Here is a 20,908-nt window from a genome sequence, read left to right on the forward strand (position 1 = left end):
GGGCAGAGGCTTGTACACCTTAAGTGAGCCCCTTCTGCTTTTGGCAGGTGCCTCAACCAGGGCATGAATTGCCACCATTAATATTACTGTGCCTGGGAACATGGCAGGATTTGGAATTTCAAGATTTTAACCCCTCGCCTGACACTTTGCTGCTCGTTGGTGTTAGGGGGAGGAGAGAGGTGGTGGGGTTGAATTAAAATCAAGGTCTGTGCTACTACCTAAACTTTATTATTAATGAATTTGATTCATAATTTATAGCTTAAGTCATGTGATCTGATAGTGTGTCTATTCTTCCACTATATGAAGATTAAGAGAGCAAGAAAGGGCTCAAGTCAAGTCAGTGACCTAAGAACATGAAGTACACTGGGAACCAAGGGATTTTCCTTGATCACGGATACAACTACATTGTCAGTTATTGGACCTGATTTTTCAGTTCTGACAAAATCGAGATTGCGCATGGAAACAGCCACAAAATCTAACTAGTCAGCATCATTTAAAGAGATGATGGCCACCAGTAAAGAAGACACTTCTTTTAGATCTAACCACAATTTGCATGCTAGAAGAAGGAGCAAGAAGCTTCATGGTAAAACTTCCCCTTCCATGAAGACCTGGAGGTTTAACAACAAAGAAGGATGGCTCTTTTTGGGGCAGAGAGTGAATTTCCATCAAAGATGGTAGAGCAAGTTTTGTGAAAGAAAGCAATGGAACAAGACTAAAGCATTTGGCAGCAAATTCAGAAATCTTTTTAGGAATCTGTCTAAATGCCAAGGTAAAGGGACTGTCCTTTACATACCTGATGCCTCTTTACTCATGGAAGATGCAGCACACAGGATCTTTACCTCCTCCTTCCTCTCAGGTACAGGATGAGAACCTGTTCCCTGTTTCACAGAATGCTTGAATGTCACAAATATCATACTATCACTTTTGCGTGTTGGCCTTGGGAGGGAGGTTTGTGATCACAAAGGTACAGTTTGGGGTGCTTTATGAGTTTCTGTGTTGTTCTTCAGTGTGTTCATATTGCAACCAAAGTTGTGCATAATCACCAGAAGACCAGGACATGCAGAAGCCTTACAATCATCAAACTCTCACTGCATACAGAATGGCCTTCACACTGTTCCCTCATTAAATGGCTGGAGGGGTGTGCCACCTCCCATTTTATCGCACCTTTCCCAAATTTTCCTCCTCCCCTGGAGTGAATATTGCTAATCTGTTGTGTCAGGCAATAGTAGTCAAAGTTCTTGGTTCTATTCTGAGGAGGCAGTTCAGGAGGCGGGACTGGGAGCAAAGTTGCAAAATAGCATATCGGATTGGCTATCCAACACATTCCTGCCTCTGAGCAATTTTGTCAGAGGCGGGATCAACGCAGCAGAGGCTATCCACCTGACAGTGGCAGATAGCCAATTAGGCCCGTTAATGGGCCAATTGGGTGAAACGATGATGACACCGCTAGGATCTTCCTGATGGTGAACAGACCACCTGCTGAGGCCGGAGTCCATCAGGCAACTGGAAGTGGCTTCCTGGTGGCAGGCTGGGGGCTATTGATGCCTCCACTTGATCACCCCAGCACTGGGATGTGACGTCCGCAGCCGTGGCTGCAAGCCATCCTGTTGAGGGGCTCCCCCTCCACAATGATGGCCTGCCACTATGTAATGAGAAGCTTTTTGTGTTGGCTGATGCAACATAAATGAGATGCGTGGAGTCCAGGTTGTTGAAGGTTTCAAAAAAAGGTTTATTAACAGCTAACAAGTGTATACGGTGCAGAGCTATCTATTTACAGGACCTGCCTCTTGGTGTTTCAGTTACAAAGTGAGACTGTACTGTACTTAACCTCTTCCCATTTAGAAAGTACCCTGCTCTATCCTTTATTAGTCCAAAATGGATAATCTTGCACTTGCCCGCACTGAAATCCATCTGCCACAGTTTTGCCCACTCACCTTGTCTGTCAATATCTCTTTGCAATTTTATGCTAGCATCTAGACTGTCTACAATGCTGCCTAACTTTGTATCATCAGCAAATTTGGATATATGACTTACTATGCCATCATCCAAGTCGTTAATGAATAATGTGAATAATTGAGGCCCCAACACAGATCCCTGCGGGACACCACTCATCACATCCTGCCAATCGGAGTACTTACCCACTATCCCCACTCTCTGTTGCCTACCACTCAACCAACTTCCTAACCATGTCAATAATTTGCCCTCAACTCCATGGGCTTCAACCTCAGTTAACAGTCTTTTATGTGGGACTTTATCAAATGCCTTCTGGAAGTCCATATAAATAACATCCATAGACATTCCCCTGTCCACTACCTTAGTCACCTCTTCAAAAAATTCAATGAGATTTGTCAGGCATGACCTTCCCGTCATGAATCCATGCTGGCTGTCCCTGATTAACTGAAAATTTTCTAGGTGTTCAGTCACCCTATCCTCGATTATAGACTCCAGCAACTTGCCCACCACAGATGACAGGCTAACTGGTCTGTAATTTCCTTGGTTCCCCCTTTCATCCTTCTTAAGTGGAGACCTTCTCACAGACTCGCGAATTAGAATGGACGGTTGTTCACCAGATAGTGGTACTGCCCAAGTATCGCCAGGAAATATTCAGGATAGCCCATGAAATTCCTATGGTGGGACATGTAGGGCTCCGGAAGACACAGTCACATAGGTTGACATTTTTACTGGCCAGGTCTTTGCAAGGACGTGGTGCAATTTTGTAAAACATGCCATACATGCCAGATTGTGGGAAAATGACAACCTGCAATAAAACTGGCACCTCTAATTCCCATACCAGTTTTTGGAGAACCATTTCATAGGGTGTTGGTAGACTGTGTGGGACCTTTACGGAAAACAAAAGTGGGATATCAATATATACTCACTATTATGGATTTGGCTACTCCCTGGAGAACAATTTCTGCTAAGATAGTGGTAGAAAAGTTAACTCCGTTCTTCATTCAATATGGATTACCGATTGAGATCCAGTTGGATCAACGTTCCAATTTTATGTCTAAGAGTTTTCAGGAAGTCATGAGCAATCTGGGTGTAGCACAGTTAAAGTCCTCAGCATACTACCCACAGACACAAGGGGCTTTAGAATGGTACCATCAGACCCTCAAAACGATGGTCAGGGCATACTGTCATGAATATCCCTATGATTGGGACAAAGGACTGGAATTTCTTTTGTTTGCCACCAAGGATTCACCTAATGAGTACCGGTTTTAGTCCTTTTGAATTAGTTTACGGACATGAAGTAAGAGGTCCTCTAAAACTAATCAAAGAAAAGTTTGTAGAACAGAGGAACGAACCTTCCATGTTAGATTATGTATCCGTGTTCCAGGAGCAGCTCACAAGAGCCGCAAAGTGGCATGGGACCACCTTAAAACTTCTCAAAGAACCATGAAGACATGGGCAGACATGCATGCCAAGACCCAAACATTTCAACCAGGGGATGATGTGTTAATATTACTGCCTTTATAGGGTGAATCGCTGAAAGCACAGTTCAGTGGTCCATATAGAGTAGTCAAAAGGATTGGTAAAGTAAATTATTTGATTGACACCCCAAATTGCCGGAAAAAGAATCAGCTGTATCACATCAAAATGTTGAAACAATATCATCGCTGGGAAAAGAATAAGCAAGCACAGGTATGTCAGGTAGTAAGGACAGTGAAGGACAAAAGGGATAGTAAGGATGAGGCAGAAGGAAGCCTAGATAGTTCTCAAATTGAACCTCCTACCATCCGGTTAGCTAACACTGAATTGTTATGGAGATTAGACACTATACTTTCATATTTAGGTGCAGAACAATGAAAAGACCTAACAAGGCTACTCACAGCATTTAGAGGAGTCTGTAGGAACAACAAGGATGCACAATCTTAGCCATACATGATGTGAATGTAGGAGAATCCTCTCATAAAACAGCATCCTGATCACTTAGGTCCAGAGAAACAGGCTCAGGTGAAAGCAGAAATCCAATACATGCTGGAGAGCCACCTAACTGAACGCAGTCAAAGCAGCTGGAGTTCTCCGGTCCTGTTAGTGCATAAACCTGACGGTTCAACCAGACTTTGCCTAGACTACAGAAAGGTTAACGCAGTACAAAGGCAGGCTCCTACCAACCTCTTGCTTCAAAGACTGTATTGACAGAGTAGGCAGTGCCATGTTTCTTACAAAAACAGATTTGTTGAAGGGATACTGGCAAGTTCCTTTAACACCCTAAGCTAAAGAAATATCGGCTTTTGTCACACCTGATGGTCTTTTCCAATGCAGAGTCATGCCATTTGGGCTAAAAATGCCCCAGCAACCTTTCAGAGACCAATGAACCAAGTGGTAGCCAGTGTTCCTAACTGTGTCGTTTACCTTGAAAATGTGCTGGGCTATAGTGACACTTGGAAAGACCACTTGGAACAACTAGAAACTCTGTTCAAAAAATTACAGTCAGCTGATTTAGTAATAAACCTTGCCAAAAGTGACTTTGCAAAAGCAAGAGCGACCTACCCTGTTCATGTAGTAGGGAAAAGACAAGTGTTAACAAGAACTGCGAAAGTACAAGCATTTGTGGGGTTCCCTACCCCTAAGACTAGCGAGAAATCATGAGGTTTTTGGGGATGTGTGGTTTCTACCAAATGTTTGAACCAAATTTCAGTACCATTGCTGCTCCACTGGAAAAGGAAAACCAAGGTAGTGTGATCAGGGGAGTGCTAAGCATCCTTTGAGAGGTTGAAAGCCATTTTGATTAATGAACCAGTGTTAGCTGCTCCAAATTTCACTAAGCCCTTCAAGGTAGCAATTGATGCTGATGACCTGGGGGTCGATGCAGTCCTGTTACAAGACGATGAATCAAGGATAGAAAGGCTAGTGGGGTACTTTTCCAAAAAGCTAAATCAACACCAAAAAGATATTTAACAGTGGAAAAAGAAACCCTAGGTTTATTATTGGCTCTTAAGCCTTTTGAAGTCTATGTCAGCCACGATTACAGAGAGACACTGGTATATACTGATTATAACCCTCTTGTCTTTGTAGAAAAATTTATAAACGAAAATGATAGACTAATCCAATGGAGTTTACAGTTATATCCTTATCACTTAAAGATTATCCACATTGTGGGTAAAAATAATGTTATTGCAGATGCTTTATTGAAAATCTAACTTTGTTCAAGTTATTTGAATGAAAAGAGGGTACAGAGCAGAATTGTATTGACTACAAGAAAAGAGTGAATGGGAATGAGTGTGAAAATGTGTTTTCTATTTTTCCCCACACTTTGTAATGAAACGCATTTAAAAATGGCATTTCATTCTCCGAGGGTGGAGATGTAATGAAAGTGATTCTGTTTTTGTTAAAAATATTTTTAAAGGAATTTATAGTTAAACTGCATAAATGTTGGACCGTTTTTTTTTAAAGAGAGCCATCAAAGGGGTACTGAAGGAACTAGATTGGGAAGAATGTTACTGGTTGTCACATGACTGAAGCTAAAGATAGAAGAGAAACCCTGGTAACAGGGGCAGAGAAGTGACAAGCGTCCCTTGATTGAACAAGCCCAGTAGCAGCAGTGCACACGTGGGATAGGCAGAAAACTCACAAGCTTTTTTGGCAGTGTATGTTTTACCTTCTGGAATGAGTGGCTGCTAAAGTCAAATCTGCTGAAGGGTAAAAAGGAGAGAAGACCACAACCCAGCTCACTTTCCAGCAACTCTAAAGGACCCTGAGAAGTCCACTGTGTCAATTCATCTCGTTTTGTGTCTTTGAATAAAGCCTGCTAAATTACTTCTCAACATCACCTGAAAAGAACTGTTCTATCTCAGTGACCTGTCTATGTGTCCTCCGAAGTTAGACTGTATGCCAATTTTGGAACAACATATCTCATCTGCTGTTTTCTTCAAAAAACGAGCAAGTAATCTGCCCAAATTTTTTTTTGTCTGTAACAGAGCTCTGAATTTATAAAAATCCCTTTTTTTTGGTTAACTTGTGTATGTATATATGTGTGTGTATGAGCATGGAGGGACTAAGATAAAGGCCTCCTACCTGACTCTAACCCGACGGACCTGATGACTTGTCAGGATCGGGTCATTTTGGGCCACTCTTCCGGGTCCAGCTTTCAGGCGCGGGCTGGGTCTGGGTCGGGCCGGGTCCTGGTCGGATGCACACAGTAAGTATTACATTTTGCTCTGCTGGGAAATTGAGTTTAGTAAGTGTCAAAAGTTGAAAAGTCTACCTGAGCTGGGAGTCCTGGACTTCAAGGAGGGAAACTTTGAGTCTGCGCAGTCAGTAAGTGAGCGTCTCTGTGACATCATTATGCTCATGCTGCAGCTTCGGAATCAGCAGGTAGGTAAAGTGAATATTCCAGTGGTCAGGTCGGGCTCAGCTCGGATCGGGTGGGGCGTGGGAAAAAAATGGAGGGACTCGGGCTGGGTCCGATGTAGTTCTGTCGGGTTCGGGTCAGGTTTTTTTTTCCTGACCTGAGCAGGCCTTTAGATTAAGGTTAAAAAAAAAGGGGGAACTTTAACATTTTCATCTGTGTGTTTATGTTTACTTCATTACTAGTTAAGACTTGTTTTATACTAAAAACAAATTGTTATTCATTAAAGAAATCTGGTGAGTGTGTTCTATTCTGACAAAAATAGAGTATATGATTGACTATATCGATTAGTGGGAACAGTTAAAATAATATGTTGTGACGTGTGGAGAAGTGGGACTAGAATAAACAGTGCACTCCTCCCGCCTCGGTCGTAACAGAGCCTGATCTTTTCATCCTTCCATGGACTGGCTACACCTTATTTCAGTGAATTTCTCCATCTGTATCTCCTAGCCAGACCCTCAATTTCTATGAATCTGATTGCTGCTTGTTCCCATTCCTTCCACCATCAGAATCTAACCTTTCAGTCATTATGCAACTGTCTTCTGGAATTCTCTTTGAAAAAATACTTTGGCTTACATACGAATTAGGAGCAGGAGTAGGCCACTCCACCCCTCGAGCCTGCTCCGCCATTCAATAAGTTCATGGCTGAACTGATTATTCCACATTCTACCCCCTTTCTTATCAAGAATCTATCTACCTCTGCTTAAAAATATTCAAAGACTCTGCTTCCACTGCCTTTTGAAGAACAGAATTCCAAAGACACATGACCCTCAGAGAAATAATTTCTCCTCATCTCAGTCTTAAATGGGCGACCCCTTATTTTAAACAGTGACCCCTAGTTTGAGATTCACTCACAAGGGGAAACATCCTTTCCACATCCACCCTCTCAAGACCCCTCAGGATATTTTAGGTTTCAATCAAGGCACCTCTTACTCTTCTAAATTCCAGCAGATACAAGCCTAGCCTGTCCAATCTTTCCTCATAAGACAGCCCACTCATTCCAGGTATTAGTCTAGTAAACCTTCTCTGTACTGCGTCCAACGCATTTACATCCTTCCTTAAATAAGGAGACCAGGACTGTACACAGTACTCCAGATGTGGTCTCATCAATGGCCTGTATAGCTGAAGCATAACCTCCCTACTTTTGTATTTAATTCCCCTCACAATAAATGATAACATTCTATTCGCTTTCCTAATTATGTGCTGTACCTGCATATTAACCTTGTGCAATTCATGCACTAGGACACCCAGATGCCTCTGCATCTCAGCTCTGCAATCTCTCACCATTTAGATAATATGCTTTTTTATTCTTCCTGCCAAAATGGACAATTTCACACTTTTCCACGCTATACTGCATTTGCCAAGTCTCTGCTCACTCACTTAACCTATCTATATCCCTTTGTAGCCTCCTTCTGTCCTCTTCACAAGTTAGTTTCCTACCTATCTTTGTGTTATCAGCAAATTCAGCAACCGTACCTTCGGTCCCTTCTTCTAAGTCATTTATATAAATTGTAAAAAGTTGAGGCTCCAGCACAGATCCCTATGGCGCACCACGCATTACATCTTACCAACCAGAAAATTTATACCTACTCTCTGTTTCCTATTAGCTAACCAATCTTCTATCCATGCCAATATGTTACCCCCTTTATCCATAGCACATGTTACTCCCTCATAGAACTCGAATAAATTGGTTAAATATAATTTCCCTTTCACAAAACCATGTTGACTCTGCCTGATTACCTTCCCACCCAGTTTCAAAGCCTGCTACAAATCCATGTCTTTGAGCATACCATTTGTCTCCCACAGCCTATAAATGCCTCCTTTTTCCTGACTCCTTTGCTTTGCCTTGTAAACTGCTTTCAGATGTTCTTTTTAAATAAACCTAAATTGTTATTAGCTGATTCAACTCACATGAAACCCTTGTGATTTCCATCAATGCAGCTATTAGTATTTTAAATCAGTGAACCAAACTGCTCTAAGTTCAAATAAATCTTTTGATCTCTTTATTATAAGTTAACATTTGGTGAACTTTTAATTGAAAATGGAAGAAAAGCATTCAAAACTTGTGACATGAGCTAACATTGTGAGCTAAATATATTCAGAGGTTCAGAGTAGCTGATTTTATCTATTCTTTCCTGGATACATTGAGCACAAAAGAATAACCATTTGTGTGTTAAAGACAGCTTGCATTTGAAAATTGTGGTTTAGAAAGCAACTAATCTGTATTTATTACTCACAAAGTGATGTTTTTGTTTATACTGAGATAATTGCTGTCATAAGCAAAAATACTGATAAATACTGACTTCACTTGATCATCCAGTATAATAAATAAAACAATATTGCATTCTGTCTGCCACAGGTATTTGGTCATGTAGACTTTGCTGATGCTAAATATGGGATAAGCTATGAAGAGATACATCAAATCTTCAACAAGACCCTACAGGGATTCTCCTTGGGCCCCCTGACCTCAAGTATGATTGAAAATCTCCAGTTTGTAATGTTACAGGATAAGAAATCATCAGATTCTAGCAACTGGACCACTGAAAGTCTTTATGCATTTTCATACAGGATAATGTTTGAAGCTGGGTATTTAACACTCTTTGGAAAAAATGAAAAAGCAATGAAACAAAATAATACTGAACAGGTAAAGGCACAGCATGCTGCTGTTCAGTCTGTCATGGAGAACTTTAAAGTGTTTGACAATTTATTTCCTGTTTTAGCTGGCGGTTTTCCATTGTTCTTTTTCAAAGCTGCTAAGCAATCAAGAATGGCTCTAGTACAAGCATTATTGCACAAAAACTTAAGACAGAATGACAATAAATCTCTCCTCATAGAGGAAAGAATGAAACTTCTTGATCGTTCACCAGCACTTGATGAACTCAGCAAGGGGAAGACTCATGTCGCAATGCTATGGGCTTCACAGGCTAATACGATTCCTGCTGCCTTCTGGAGTGTTTATTATTTAGTAAGGTACTGTTACTTACAAAATTCATTGTACAAGTTTGATCAATTTGTGGTGATTTTAAACCTGAACACTCTAAACATAATGACATCTGTCTGCCTTGTTTCCATATCCTTTTATGCTTCTTTCCTTTAACCACCTTTCTACCCTATTCATGTTGATGTGAGGGTCAGTAATCTGATACAGTGGATAGCCTGTCCATTGTAAATGGGATGAAAATCAGGCAGGTCCTATCAGGTAGACAATGTACTCTGCCAGAATACTACAGTGGTGAAGACAAAGATTTTTCCTATAGTCTCTGCTGTAATCACAAACTCTGGTAATGCCTTCCACAGCCTCACACCCATTTATTATGAAGAGGTTTCTCTGCTTTCTGCCCTAACTCTTCATTTAATCTTACATAAATATTGCTTTGTTCTAGGCCCCTCAATCACTGTCCTGTCTACCCTGTCAAATCCTTCCATAATTTGAACATGTCTTTCAAATCACTCTGTAATATCCTCTGTTCTAATGCACAGTCTTGATTTTACAAATCTTTCTTTGTATTTCCTTCTACCAGGCATCATGATACTAAATCTGTCCTGTACCCTCTCTATTGCCTTAATCCTATTATGTAGAGCTGGTAATTACACACAGTACTTCAGCTGTGGTCTTATTAAGGTTTTGAATAGATTCACCTTTGTTTTCTGTCATTAACCATTCCTCAATCCATGCTTATATACTTCCCCCAATCCCATGAGTCCTAATTTTGTGTAATAATTTCTTGTGTGTCTCCTTATCGAATGCTGGTTCCCCTTTATTCATCCTACTAGTTACATCCTCAACAAATTTGTCAAACATGATTTCTCTTTTGTAAATCCGTGTTGATTCCACTTAGTCATATAATGATTTTCTACGTGTCCTGTTGCCATGTCCCTAATAATAGATTCTTGCATTTTGCCTACTGCTGTTGTTAGGCTAACTGGCCTAGAGTTCCCCTTTTTCTCTCTTCCTCCATTCTTAAATAGAGGGGTTATGTTTGCTTCCAATTCTTGGGAACTGAATCTAAGGAATTCTTTCAGATCAAAACCAGTGCTTCCACCATCTCTGCAGCTACCTCTTTTAAAACCCGAGGATGCAGGTTGTCAGGTCCAGGGTATTTGTCATCATTCTTTACTGATACTGATTTCTTTAAGTTCCTCATTCTCGCTAGACCCTTGGCTCCTTATTATTTCAGGAATGTTTTTTTCTGTCTTCCACCATGAAGACAGATACAAAGGGCAGAATTTTCCCAGTACAGTGGAGGTGAGTTCCAGTACATACAGGCTGGAAAAGTCCCAGAAACTACGTTGGGTCGAGATCCCGACATCATCCCTCTGAATTCTGGCATTCTGCAGGCGTGATTAATGACAAGCGGGAAACCCCCTTGGATCTGTTGGGTAAGAAATTAGGAACTGGATCAGGTAGTTAGGAAGGCAGTTAAGACCTGTGTTAACCCTGAATCCTGGATTTCCCAGTCATGGAACCTGTTTTCTGACTTGTCAGCAAGTTGCCAGGGTTACCATGGTAAGTGCACAGCAGGAAGAGGGTTTTCAGTGAAACTGACAAGCTGGGAAGGCTTTAACCAGTTATACGGAAGAGCTCCAGCCATGGCCATTGTGAGACTGCTGTTCAAAGCACCTGTACTCTCAGAAAGTGCTTTTACTGCTTGGCAGATGATTGCCAGCTTCTTGGAAACCTGTTCACCTGTCTAGCACTTCACTTACCTTCAGGTGCACATCCCTGCTGCCAGCCTTCAACACGGCATGGGAGTGGCTTATGCAGCTCCAACTTCCACCTCTACTGAGGGGTTGGAGCCGAGGCCACATCACTACCAACTGCACCAGCAGCATCAGACGCAACACCAGCAGCAACACTAGCTGCCTTCTCCTCAACTGCATGCCACTCCACAGGACAGATGGATTGGAGGGGAGATCCAGCTGGAAGGAGGCCCTCAACACAGGGTCTACATGTCTGAGCACCAGTGCTTCAGGAGGCTCGGGGTCTCATCGCAGATTGTTGCTGACATCTGCAGCCTCCTGGAACAAGACTTTTTTCCCAGTGGACCATTTGGGCAGGTGTTGCCAATGGTCAACAAGGTGCCTGCCTCTGGAGGGCCACCCCACCCCTCCCAGATCTCTGCCTCTTGCCAAGTTGTGTGCTCTCCTCCTACAAGGAAAGAAAGCAGAGAGGTATGAGTGTTCTTAATGCCTTGTGTGGAGAGTAGGGAAGGGCACCATTTGTGGTCAGTCACTGTGAGACATTGGTGTGAGAGGGCAATAGGCTGAGGATGTGTGAGCGTGTTGGCTGTTCAGATGGGATGTGAGATGCCTGCAGCGAGAGGAATGAATAGAGCTGCAAGATATGTTGGTGTGAGGAGTGCTGTGCAGGAGAATGCTGGGCAACAGAGTGGAGGTTTGGCACCCGAACGTGTTATGCCACTCACCTGTCATGCTGTGCTGTGATCTTGGATCTTCTTGGTGCACTGTCTCCAGGTTGGAGGGACTACACTGTTGCTGCTGATTTCGTCGGTCACTTCCATCCATGCCTGCTTGGTTGGAGAAACTGTCTTCCTCCCATCCTTGGGAGAGCTCACCTCACTGTAGCCTCTCAGATCCCTCAGCAAGACCTACAAGAGTGAGAGACCCGGTGGTGGTGGTTGTGGGGGTGGAGCTGGTGTGGTGCAGGGTGCAGCCTTCCCAGGTCTCCTCTCCATTCCTATGGTTGCTGTAGCCTCAAAAATCCAATTCCTGGTGATCCCTCATAACCAATGCCATAGTCCCTTTAATTATAAATCCTTTCTTTTACAGAATCTCAGCCACCCTCCCTAATTGGTTGGGGAGCGTGGAGGCGGGTTGATAGTTAGTTTGCTCTGGGAAAAAGCAACGGACAGGCGTGCAAATCAGTGAGTTGGGTTTCTGACCCAAAAATGGTTCCACCATTCTGGCAGGGACTAAGATGAGAAGATTCTACCCAGAATCTCTAGCTTAAGGGCTGCATATCAGCGGTGAGCTTCAAAGATGGCGGTGCGCACGTGCGGGGTTTATTCCGTGGAGCAGCCGTGATATTAAATGCAGCGGCTCATTCACATGGCCGGTGCATACCACTACCCCCCACCCGCAGATGACGTGGAGAGGGCGGGCACTCCGTCCCCTGCAACAGCGTCCGGCGCCATTGTGCTGGCGCCGACATCATTTTTAAACAGTGTCAAGCCCTTGCATGTAATTTGAATTTTTAAAGGTATAGAGACGTAGACTTTATTTGAAAAAAGTTAATAAAAGTTTCAAGCCTTCCCTTGACCAAACAATTAATTCGATGAAGCTCAACCAAGCTCAAAGAACAGCACCTTATCCTTCGACTTCTGGGGCTGAATTTTATGAGCTCTCCGGCGTTGAGTGTCGTGGCGGGGGGGTGGGGGGGGGCAAGGAAAATTCTTCCCGGAGAGGTCTGCCATGACCTCCGTCGCCGAGAAGGCCCTGCTGCATTTTACTGGCAGTGGCGAGGCTTCGGTGCAGCTCCGGCAGCAGGGCCTTCATTTGCGTTGCTAAATGTATGCAAATAAATGTAAATAAAACATACCTAGACTGGGCGGCCGCCCCACACCGATATTCCGGCCGATGGCCGGAAGTGCCATGCCTTCTGATCAATGTTTGGGGATTCAAGGCGAGACACTGGTGGGGAGGGTGGGAAGAATTTAATTTTCAGGTCAATGGCGGGAGCGGTGAATGGAGGAAACTTACTCCATTGGCTGGGGGGATGGTGGGAAGGCGTTGAAGGGCAACGATCATAAAGTTTGGGGGGCAAAGGTCGGGCCACACAAAAATGGTTTTTCGGGGGGAGAGGGAAATAAATTTATTGGTTTATGATTGGGCGGGGGGAAGAGGGGTTTTGATCTGCACTTTAATGTTTTTATATAAATTAAAGGTAATGATCACACTAAAAATTAAAATTGCTGGTAAGGACTTCCAGCCCTTTAATAATGGCATCTGCATGGTTGCTCCGGATGCCATTGCCGGGTAGGAAGTGGCCACCCCCTCTACGTCATCAAGGGTGGCTGCTCCGCACTTTCCATTTGAACGAACCCCCGCGCGAAATATCGCGGGAGCGCAGCAATGGCGGCGTGCTCAGATAATTCAGCCCCTGGACTCAACATTGAGTTCAACAATTTTATATCATAATCTCTGCCCCCATTTTGCTTCAGTTTTCTTTGATTTTTTTTCTCATGTTTCTCTTTTATTTTCTTGACTTTGCATTTGGACGGCAGCTATTCATGATCCTGCCATTCACACCTCCTCTCGATACATCTTTTGTTTCTTTACTTGTCCCATTATCATTCCCTTTGGCCTGACATCATGAAACCTTTTGTCATTTAATCTCTCTGCTCTCAACCCGATCACAGACATTCCCTTTTGTTCTTCTTTCCACCACCACCACCCCTTTCACTTACTGAAACCCTATTACGTTTATAACTTTTCCCAGTTCTAATGAAAAGTCACTGACCTAAAACGTTAACTGTTTCTCTCTCCACAGATACTGCCTAACCTGCTGAGTATTTCATGCATGTTTAGCATTTCAGCTATCTAAATGTTATTGATGCATCCTGGGAAATTGGGTGTCTTGCACAGGTGCAGACTACAGGTCCTGCCTCTTGCTTTAAGTACAAATATCATGCAAGCCCTGAATTTTCAGGAAGACTTTGAAAATTATTTTGTAAAAATATTCTGAGTGATTTGTTTGGTGAAAGTTGACATAGCAATGCACAATGGAAAAGGTTGGTACTAAAGTGTGACCAAAAGAACATAGAGTTATACAGCACAGAAACAGGCCCTTCGGCCCATCATGTCCATGCCGGCCATCAAGCACCTAACTATTCTAATCCCATTTTCCAACACTTGGCCCGTAGCCTTGTATGCTATGGCGTTTCAAGTGCTCATCTAAATACTTCTTATATGTTGTGAGGGTTCCTGCCTCTACCACCTCTTCAGGCAGTGCGTTCCAGATTCCAACCACCCTCTGTGTGAACATTTTTTTCCTCAAATCCCCTCTAAATCTCCTGCACCTTACCTTAAATCTATGCCCCCTGGTTATTGATCCCTCCACTATGGGCAAAAGTTTCTTTCTAGCTAACCTATCAATGCCTCTCATAATTTTGTATACCTCAATCATATCTCCCCTCAGCCTTCTCTGCTTTAAGGAAAACAACCCCAGCCTTTTCAGTCTCTCTTCATAGCTGAAATGCTCCAGCCCAGGCAACCTCCTGATGAATCTCCTCTGCACCCTCTCCAGTGCAATCACATCCTTCCTATAGTGTAGTGCCCAGAACTGTACACAGTACTCCAGCCGTGGCTTAACTAGCATTTTATACAGCTCCATCATTGATGGGCCAAACTTTGCTGGAGTGTGTGTAGTCAGTTAGATTTTCTTCCTGTACCTTTTAGCTTAGAAAAAATGTGCTTATAAAGTTGCTGGAAGTACAAGCTGATAACAAAGGCAAGATGTCAACTGGGACTTGGTGAACAATGGGACCAACAGTGCATCTCCTTAACTAATGAGATTTAAGCATTGAGAAATCAACAGAGGAGTGTTACAACCGAGGTGGGAGGAGTGCACTGTCTTCTAGTTCTACTTCTCCACAGGTCACAACATCTATTTAAATGCTTACCCAGTTACCAATACAGCCAATCATTTACTCTTTTTTTGTCCCAGAACAAAATACACCAACCAGGTTTCTCTAATAAACAACAAAATTATCTGTTTATTATAAAACAAGACTTAACCAGTAATGAAGCAAAACATTAACACACCAATTTAAAAATATGAAAGTTCCCTTTTTAAAAAAATTGCCCAATTATACTCACACACACACACTGGAAAAAGTATAGAAATTCACTCTGCAGAGGTCTGTTACAAAAGAAGACAAAAAAAAACTACTTTGGCCAAATACTTGCTAATTCTTGACGAAAAAAGAAAGAATATATGGAAGGATGTCAGTTGTCCCTTTTTTGGTCTGGCATCCAGGTATACAGAGACAGGTCACTGAGATCGTTTCAGAAGCATTCCATTCTGTGGAAGTCGAGGATTATTCTAGTAGGCTTTCTAGGAGAAATGTGGCATCAAGGATTTTTCACCAGCACACACTTGAATCGCAGCATTTTTTTTCAGATCCTCAGGAGCTGTACTGCACCAGGGATTTTTTTGTTCCCCACACTGGATCTTGGCAGGATTTCTTAAAAAAGGTAGAAAAAGAGTTGAGCTGGGAGATTTCTTTTTCCTTGGCAGGAAAACACCAACTGTCTTCAAACAGTTCACGCTCCAACTAAAACTGAAAACAATGTTCAAACCCCATACAGAGAGTCGACCTCCTGACCTCCACAAACCTTGACATGTGGCTTTGCTGTAACCATTTTTCCCCAGGTCACCAAGGGTTCTGTTGTTTATTGAGCCCATCCCACAGGTGGTTTACAGCACAGGTGGTCCTCAAACAACATGTTGGTGAACTTGGTGAAAAAAACACATCCATAGACTCTTTTCAGTTTTGGCACAAGTCCTTAAAAAAAATAAAATATTAAGAAAAATGGAAGCATTTTCGTAATAGGAGGGACTGAGAAGGATGATGAATTAGAGTCGATTAATTTAGTGTCAAAATCAGGTACAGAAAGCGAAATAAAGAGAGACAAAGAATGGTTGGATTGAGAGAGATAAAAAGAGACAAAAAAAAGTTAAAAAAATAATTTTAATTTTAATTTTTTTAAATCTCCAACAACAATTCACTCACTGCCTGATGGATTGAGATTCTACAGTTTTAATTGTTCAATTTCTGGGCCAGAGAGATAGATAACAATTATCATACTGTTAGAAGTGGGTATTCATGCTGTTAATTTCTAAACTTAATTTCTGTATTGAGTTTTATTGTGAATTAATGTGCAAATGCAGCCACTTCCTGAAAATCACAAGGAGAGTAAAGACAATATGACATTTTTTCTGAAGCTTTTTTGAATTCATTTCATGGGATGTGGGCATTGCTAGCCAGGCCAGCATTTGTTGCCCATCCGAACTTGCCCTTGAGAAGCTGGTGCTGAGCTGCCTTCTTGAACTGCTGAAGTCCATCTGGTGCTGGTACACCCACAGTGATGGAGTCCTGCAACTTGTGGCAATTCACAATTCACTGCGTACCTCTTTCACACTACAAGTTGCTGGTCAGTTTGCACATTAATAACGGCATGTGCCATTCAGCAAATCTGGGCCATGAAGATTTGCTGACAAGAAATGCACGTAGAGCTAAGATTTTTAATAGATAGAAAACTGACACACTTTCTGTCTATGACACATTTACACCATCATTTATCTGGTTTTACATAATCTGCAGGTTTCCAGCAGCAATGAAAGCAGTGAAAAATGAAATTGAAAACATGCTTCGTGCAACAAATCAGAAGCCTGGAGACATTAATAATCCTATTATCTTCACCAGAGAGCAATTAGATAGCATGACAGCTTTGGGTAAGAACTTGATCACATCAGTCATTCTAATATATATCTTTGCAACAGTAATCCACATGACCTGAAATACTGAGGCTCACAACTAGGGTTAAAATAGTCACGGAGTCTTGTATATATCATATAAGTGGCCTGAATTGGCCAGCAGGTTTTATTTATTTTCCTTTTGTTGACATCATAAATACTCAATTTTATTGTTAAAACAACCAAATAATTAGCTTTAACAAACTTTTCACAACATTGGAACAAGGGAAGGACATTCAGCCTCTTCCACCATTCAGTTAGATCATGGCTGATGCATACCTTAACTCCATCTACCTGCCTTGGTTCAAAAACCCTTAACAAAATCCTTGGTATTGAAGTTTTCAATTGATCTAGCTTTACAAGTTTTTTGGGGAAGACGGTTCCAGGTTTCCACTACCCTTTGTGTGAAGAAGTGCTTTCTGGCATCACCCTCGAATGGCCTAGCTTTAATTTTAGGGTTATGCCCCCCTTGTTCTGGAATCTCCCACCAGGGAAAATTGTTTCTTTCAGTATCGGTGGAAATGTGGGGTAATCAGTTCAGCCATGAACTTATTGAATGGCAGAGCAGGTTCGAAGGGCCGAGTAGCCTACTCCTGCTCCTAATTCATATATTTGTATCTACCCTATAAACTCCTTTGATCAACTTAAATACCTCAATTAGATTGTTCCTTAATCTTCTATATTCAAGGGAATACAAGTGTTGTTGATGAGTTTATCCTCATAATTTAACCCTTTTAACCCCAGCATCAGTCTGGTGAATCTGCAGTGCACCCCATTCAAGGCCAATATATCCTTCCAGAGGTGCAGCGGCCAGAACTGAACACAGTACTTTAGGTGGGGTCTAACAAGAACTCTGTACAACTGTAACATAACTTTCACCCCTTTGTATTCCAATCCTTTTGAGGTAAAGGACAGCATTCCATTAGCCTTTTTATTTATTTTTAGTACCTGTTGACTTGCTATGAGTGATTTCTGTACTTGGATCCCTAAATCTTTTTGCTCATCCCCAGTTCCTAGCTTCTCGCCATTTCGAAACTTCTCTGAACTATCTTTCTTAGGTCCAAAGTGGATGACCTCACACTTTCCCCCCCGTTGAGCTCCCTCTGCTAGTTTTGCCCACATACTGGGCTGCATTTTTCGGCGGTGGACATAAACAATGGCGGTCTGTCCACGCGGACTACATGTCACAGAGGCGCCGTGATATTAAATGTGGCAGCTCATTTAAATGGCCAGGGCGGACTGCCTCCCCCACCCCCCCCCCCCCCCAATGACCTGGAGGGGTGGGTGGTCCCACCCTGGCAATGGCATCAGCCATCTTTGCACAGGCGCTGACACCATTTTTAAAGGGCTTCAAGCCCCACATTGCATTTAATAATTAAAGAAATATTGATTTTAAAAAATTAAATGATGCTGATTCTCTTCCAACCCCTACCCCCAATAAGCATAGAAGTAATTGCCTGCCCTCTCCCCCCAAAACACTTACCTTGTGCTCCTGACCTTCCTCCCCAAAGTTCATCAACTTTAAACTTTACCTCTTCCCACCACACCCTAGACCAATGAAATTACTCTTGACGCCGCTCTTAACGAAAAACAAAGAACAGTACATCACAGGAACAGGCCATTCGGCCCTCCAAGCCTGTGCCGATCTTGATGCCTGCCTAAACTAAAACCTTCTGCAATTCCGGGGACTGTATCCCTCTATTCCCATCCTATTCATGTATTTGTCTTCCCCCTCCTCCACACTGAGAAACTTAACCAGCTCCCCCCTCCCCACCAGTCTTCTGTCTCAGATCCCCGGATGGAGATCCGAAGGCACAGGAATGCCAGCCACCGGCACCAATATCATTCCAGCACCTTCGGCGGGAGTGGTGGCAGGTCTCTGCCGGAGGCATTTTCCAGCCCCCCTACCCAACCACGACCCACGCGTCGGGGTGGGGGCTGCAAAATTCAGCCCATTTAATCAATGTCACTTTGCAACATGCTACATCTACACTATTTACTGTGTCACCTAACTTAATGTTATCAGTAAACAAGAAGTTGCAAATCAATCCTGTGCTTCCAGTGACAGTCATAAGATACCTTAACTTTTTTATGGTTTACAATGTTATTAGAACCATTCTGTTGAATTACTGATTTATATCCCACTGTCCATCACCTACCATCCTTTATCATTATAGCTAATTTCAGAAATAAACTTGGACATTATTCAGCCATTTTTTGTTAATATTTCATGACAATAATTCTTTAGAGAAACAATTTCTGGTTTTGTTTTGTGTAATGTTTTGTGAATCTCTGCTAAACATTTTTTTGAAAAAATTTGAACAGGTAGTCTAATAAATGAAGGTCTACGCTTATCTAGTGCATCAATAATGCTACGTGTGGCCACTGAGAACTTTGTTCTAACTCTGGATAGGGGTACAAAGCTGGCTATTCGAAAAGGAGACCAAATTGGTTTATGTCCTCAACAACTGCATTTGGATCCAGAGATTTATGAGGATCCTTTGGTAAGTAAAATATTAAAACTGTGCAGATTAAATTCTTTAATTAAATAATTTTAGGAATTTTAAGTATTATATTTCAAAAAAGTACTCTTGTTAATTATTATTATTGATCTTCATTTCATCTTTGAAAACAGTTAGAGATATTAAACTGCTTTTGCAAAGCTCTCTGTCTTGTGCTCCACATTGAGTTTCTTTTCATTTCCTTTTTGTCTTGCCTATTTTCCCTCTTTACATCTCCCCTACCCTGACAAAGGTTGTCATATATCTCAAGTCTTTTTCGATATTGTATAATTATATAAAATTTACAGTACAGGAACAGGCCATTTGACCCAATAGGTCTATGCTGGTGTTTCTGCTGCACCATGTGCCTCCTTCCTCCTTCATCTCGCTCTACCAACATATCCTTCTATTTGTTTCTCCTTCATGTACTTATTTTGCTTCCCCTTAAATGCATTTATGCTATTCAGCTCAACTACTGCATGTGGGAGCAGGTTTCACATTCTAACCACTCTCTGAGTAAAGAAGTTTCTTCTGAATTTCTTATTGTATTTATTCGTAACTGTCTTATACTTATGGCCCCTAGTTTTGGACTCCTTCACAACTGGAAACATCTACTGTATCGAGTCCCTGCCTAATTTTAAAGACCTGTATCAGGTTACCTCTCAGTCTTCTCTTTTCTAGAGAAAAGAGCCCCAAGCTGTACAGTCTCACCTGATAGTTGTAACCTCTCAGTTCTGCACACCTGGTTACCTGAGGGGGAGAGCTTCACCATGAACCACTGCAATCCTTGTGGTAATGAAGGTCTCATGTTAGTGATTGGTATGGAATTTTAAGATTTTCACCCAGCTACAATGAATCAATGACAATATGGCCTGAATTTTCCAAGGTCAGGAACCTGATGCCTGGATTATTTCTGGGTCCCGACCCTGCTTCGCATGGGACATTATTTTCAAATGCAAACACAGTAATTAGCCAGGGGACGAGAGGGCGCCCATTTAGCAGCCTCAGGACCTGCATGGAGGCAGGACTTGGTAAACGAGGACCCCCTGAAAAGACAAGTAGCAGCCATGGCTACGCTTGTTGCTCAATGAAGAAATGGAGCAGCAGGGGACTCTAGGAGAAACAATGGAACAGGCAGATGTCCATGGGTGTCCCCACGATTCTCAGACACTTGCCTGGAGGCATTAATGGGTCCTGTTAGCGAGAGGAGCGACATCTTCCCACCATCCGGGAGAAGGAACCCACTGAAGGGAATGAAATTGGCATGGATGGAGGTGGCAAGTGAGGTCAGCGGCAGGGGAGTGACCCGAAAGATGTGGGCCCAATGCCGCAAGACATTCAATAACCAATAGGTGGAATAGGTGAAGGAGGGCATCCTACTCATGAACTTTCTCTCCTTACCCTGCTGGAAAAGAGAGCCCACAATGCCAGCAAAATGGTCAGAACAGGTGGTGGTGTGCCCAAACTGCACAGTATAACGCCAGTGAAGGAGTTACTGCTGGATATTGCTAATCTTTGGGTGATGGGGAAATGAGTGGCTGAGATCAACAGACATAT

General features: G+C 42.5%; 1 protein-coding gene across 2 annotated transcripts in view; it reads left to right on the forward strand.

Moving 5' to 3' along the window:
- The window catches only part of LOC137369991 (cytochrome P450 7A1-like), a 90,438-nt gene that overhangs the window by 55,757 nt on the left and 13,773 nt on the right, over positions 1 to 20,908 (forward strand). For both annotated transcript variants that reach the window (XM_068031878.1, XM_068031879.1), the window contains exons 3-5: positions 8,712 to 9,322; positions 16,699 to 16,829; positions 19,176 to 19,354. In XM_068031878.1, the coding sequence (XP_067887979.1) occupies positions 8,712 to 9,322; positions 16,699 to 16,829; positions 19,176 to 19,354 (921 nt within the window). The remainder of the gene's footprint in view (positions 1 to 8,711; positions 9,323 to 16,698; positions 16,830 to 19,175; positions 19,355 to 20,908) is intronic.

This window comes from Heterodontus francisci, chromosome 5 (genome assembly GCF_036365525.1).
Source record: "Heterodontus francisci isolate sHetFra1 chromosome 5, sHetFra1.hap1, whole genome shotgun sequence".
In the NCBI taxonomy this organism is placed as follows: Eukaryota; Metazoa; Chordata; class Chondrichthyes; order Heterodontiformes; family Heterodontidae; genus Heterodontus; species Heterodontus francisci.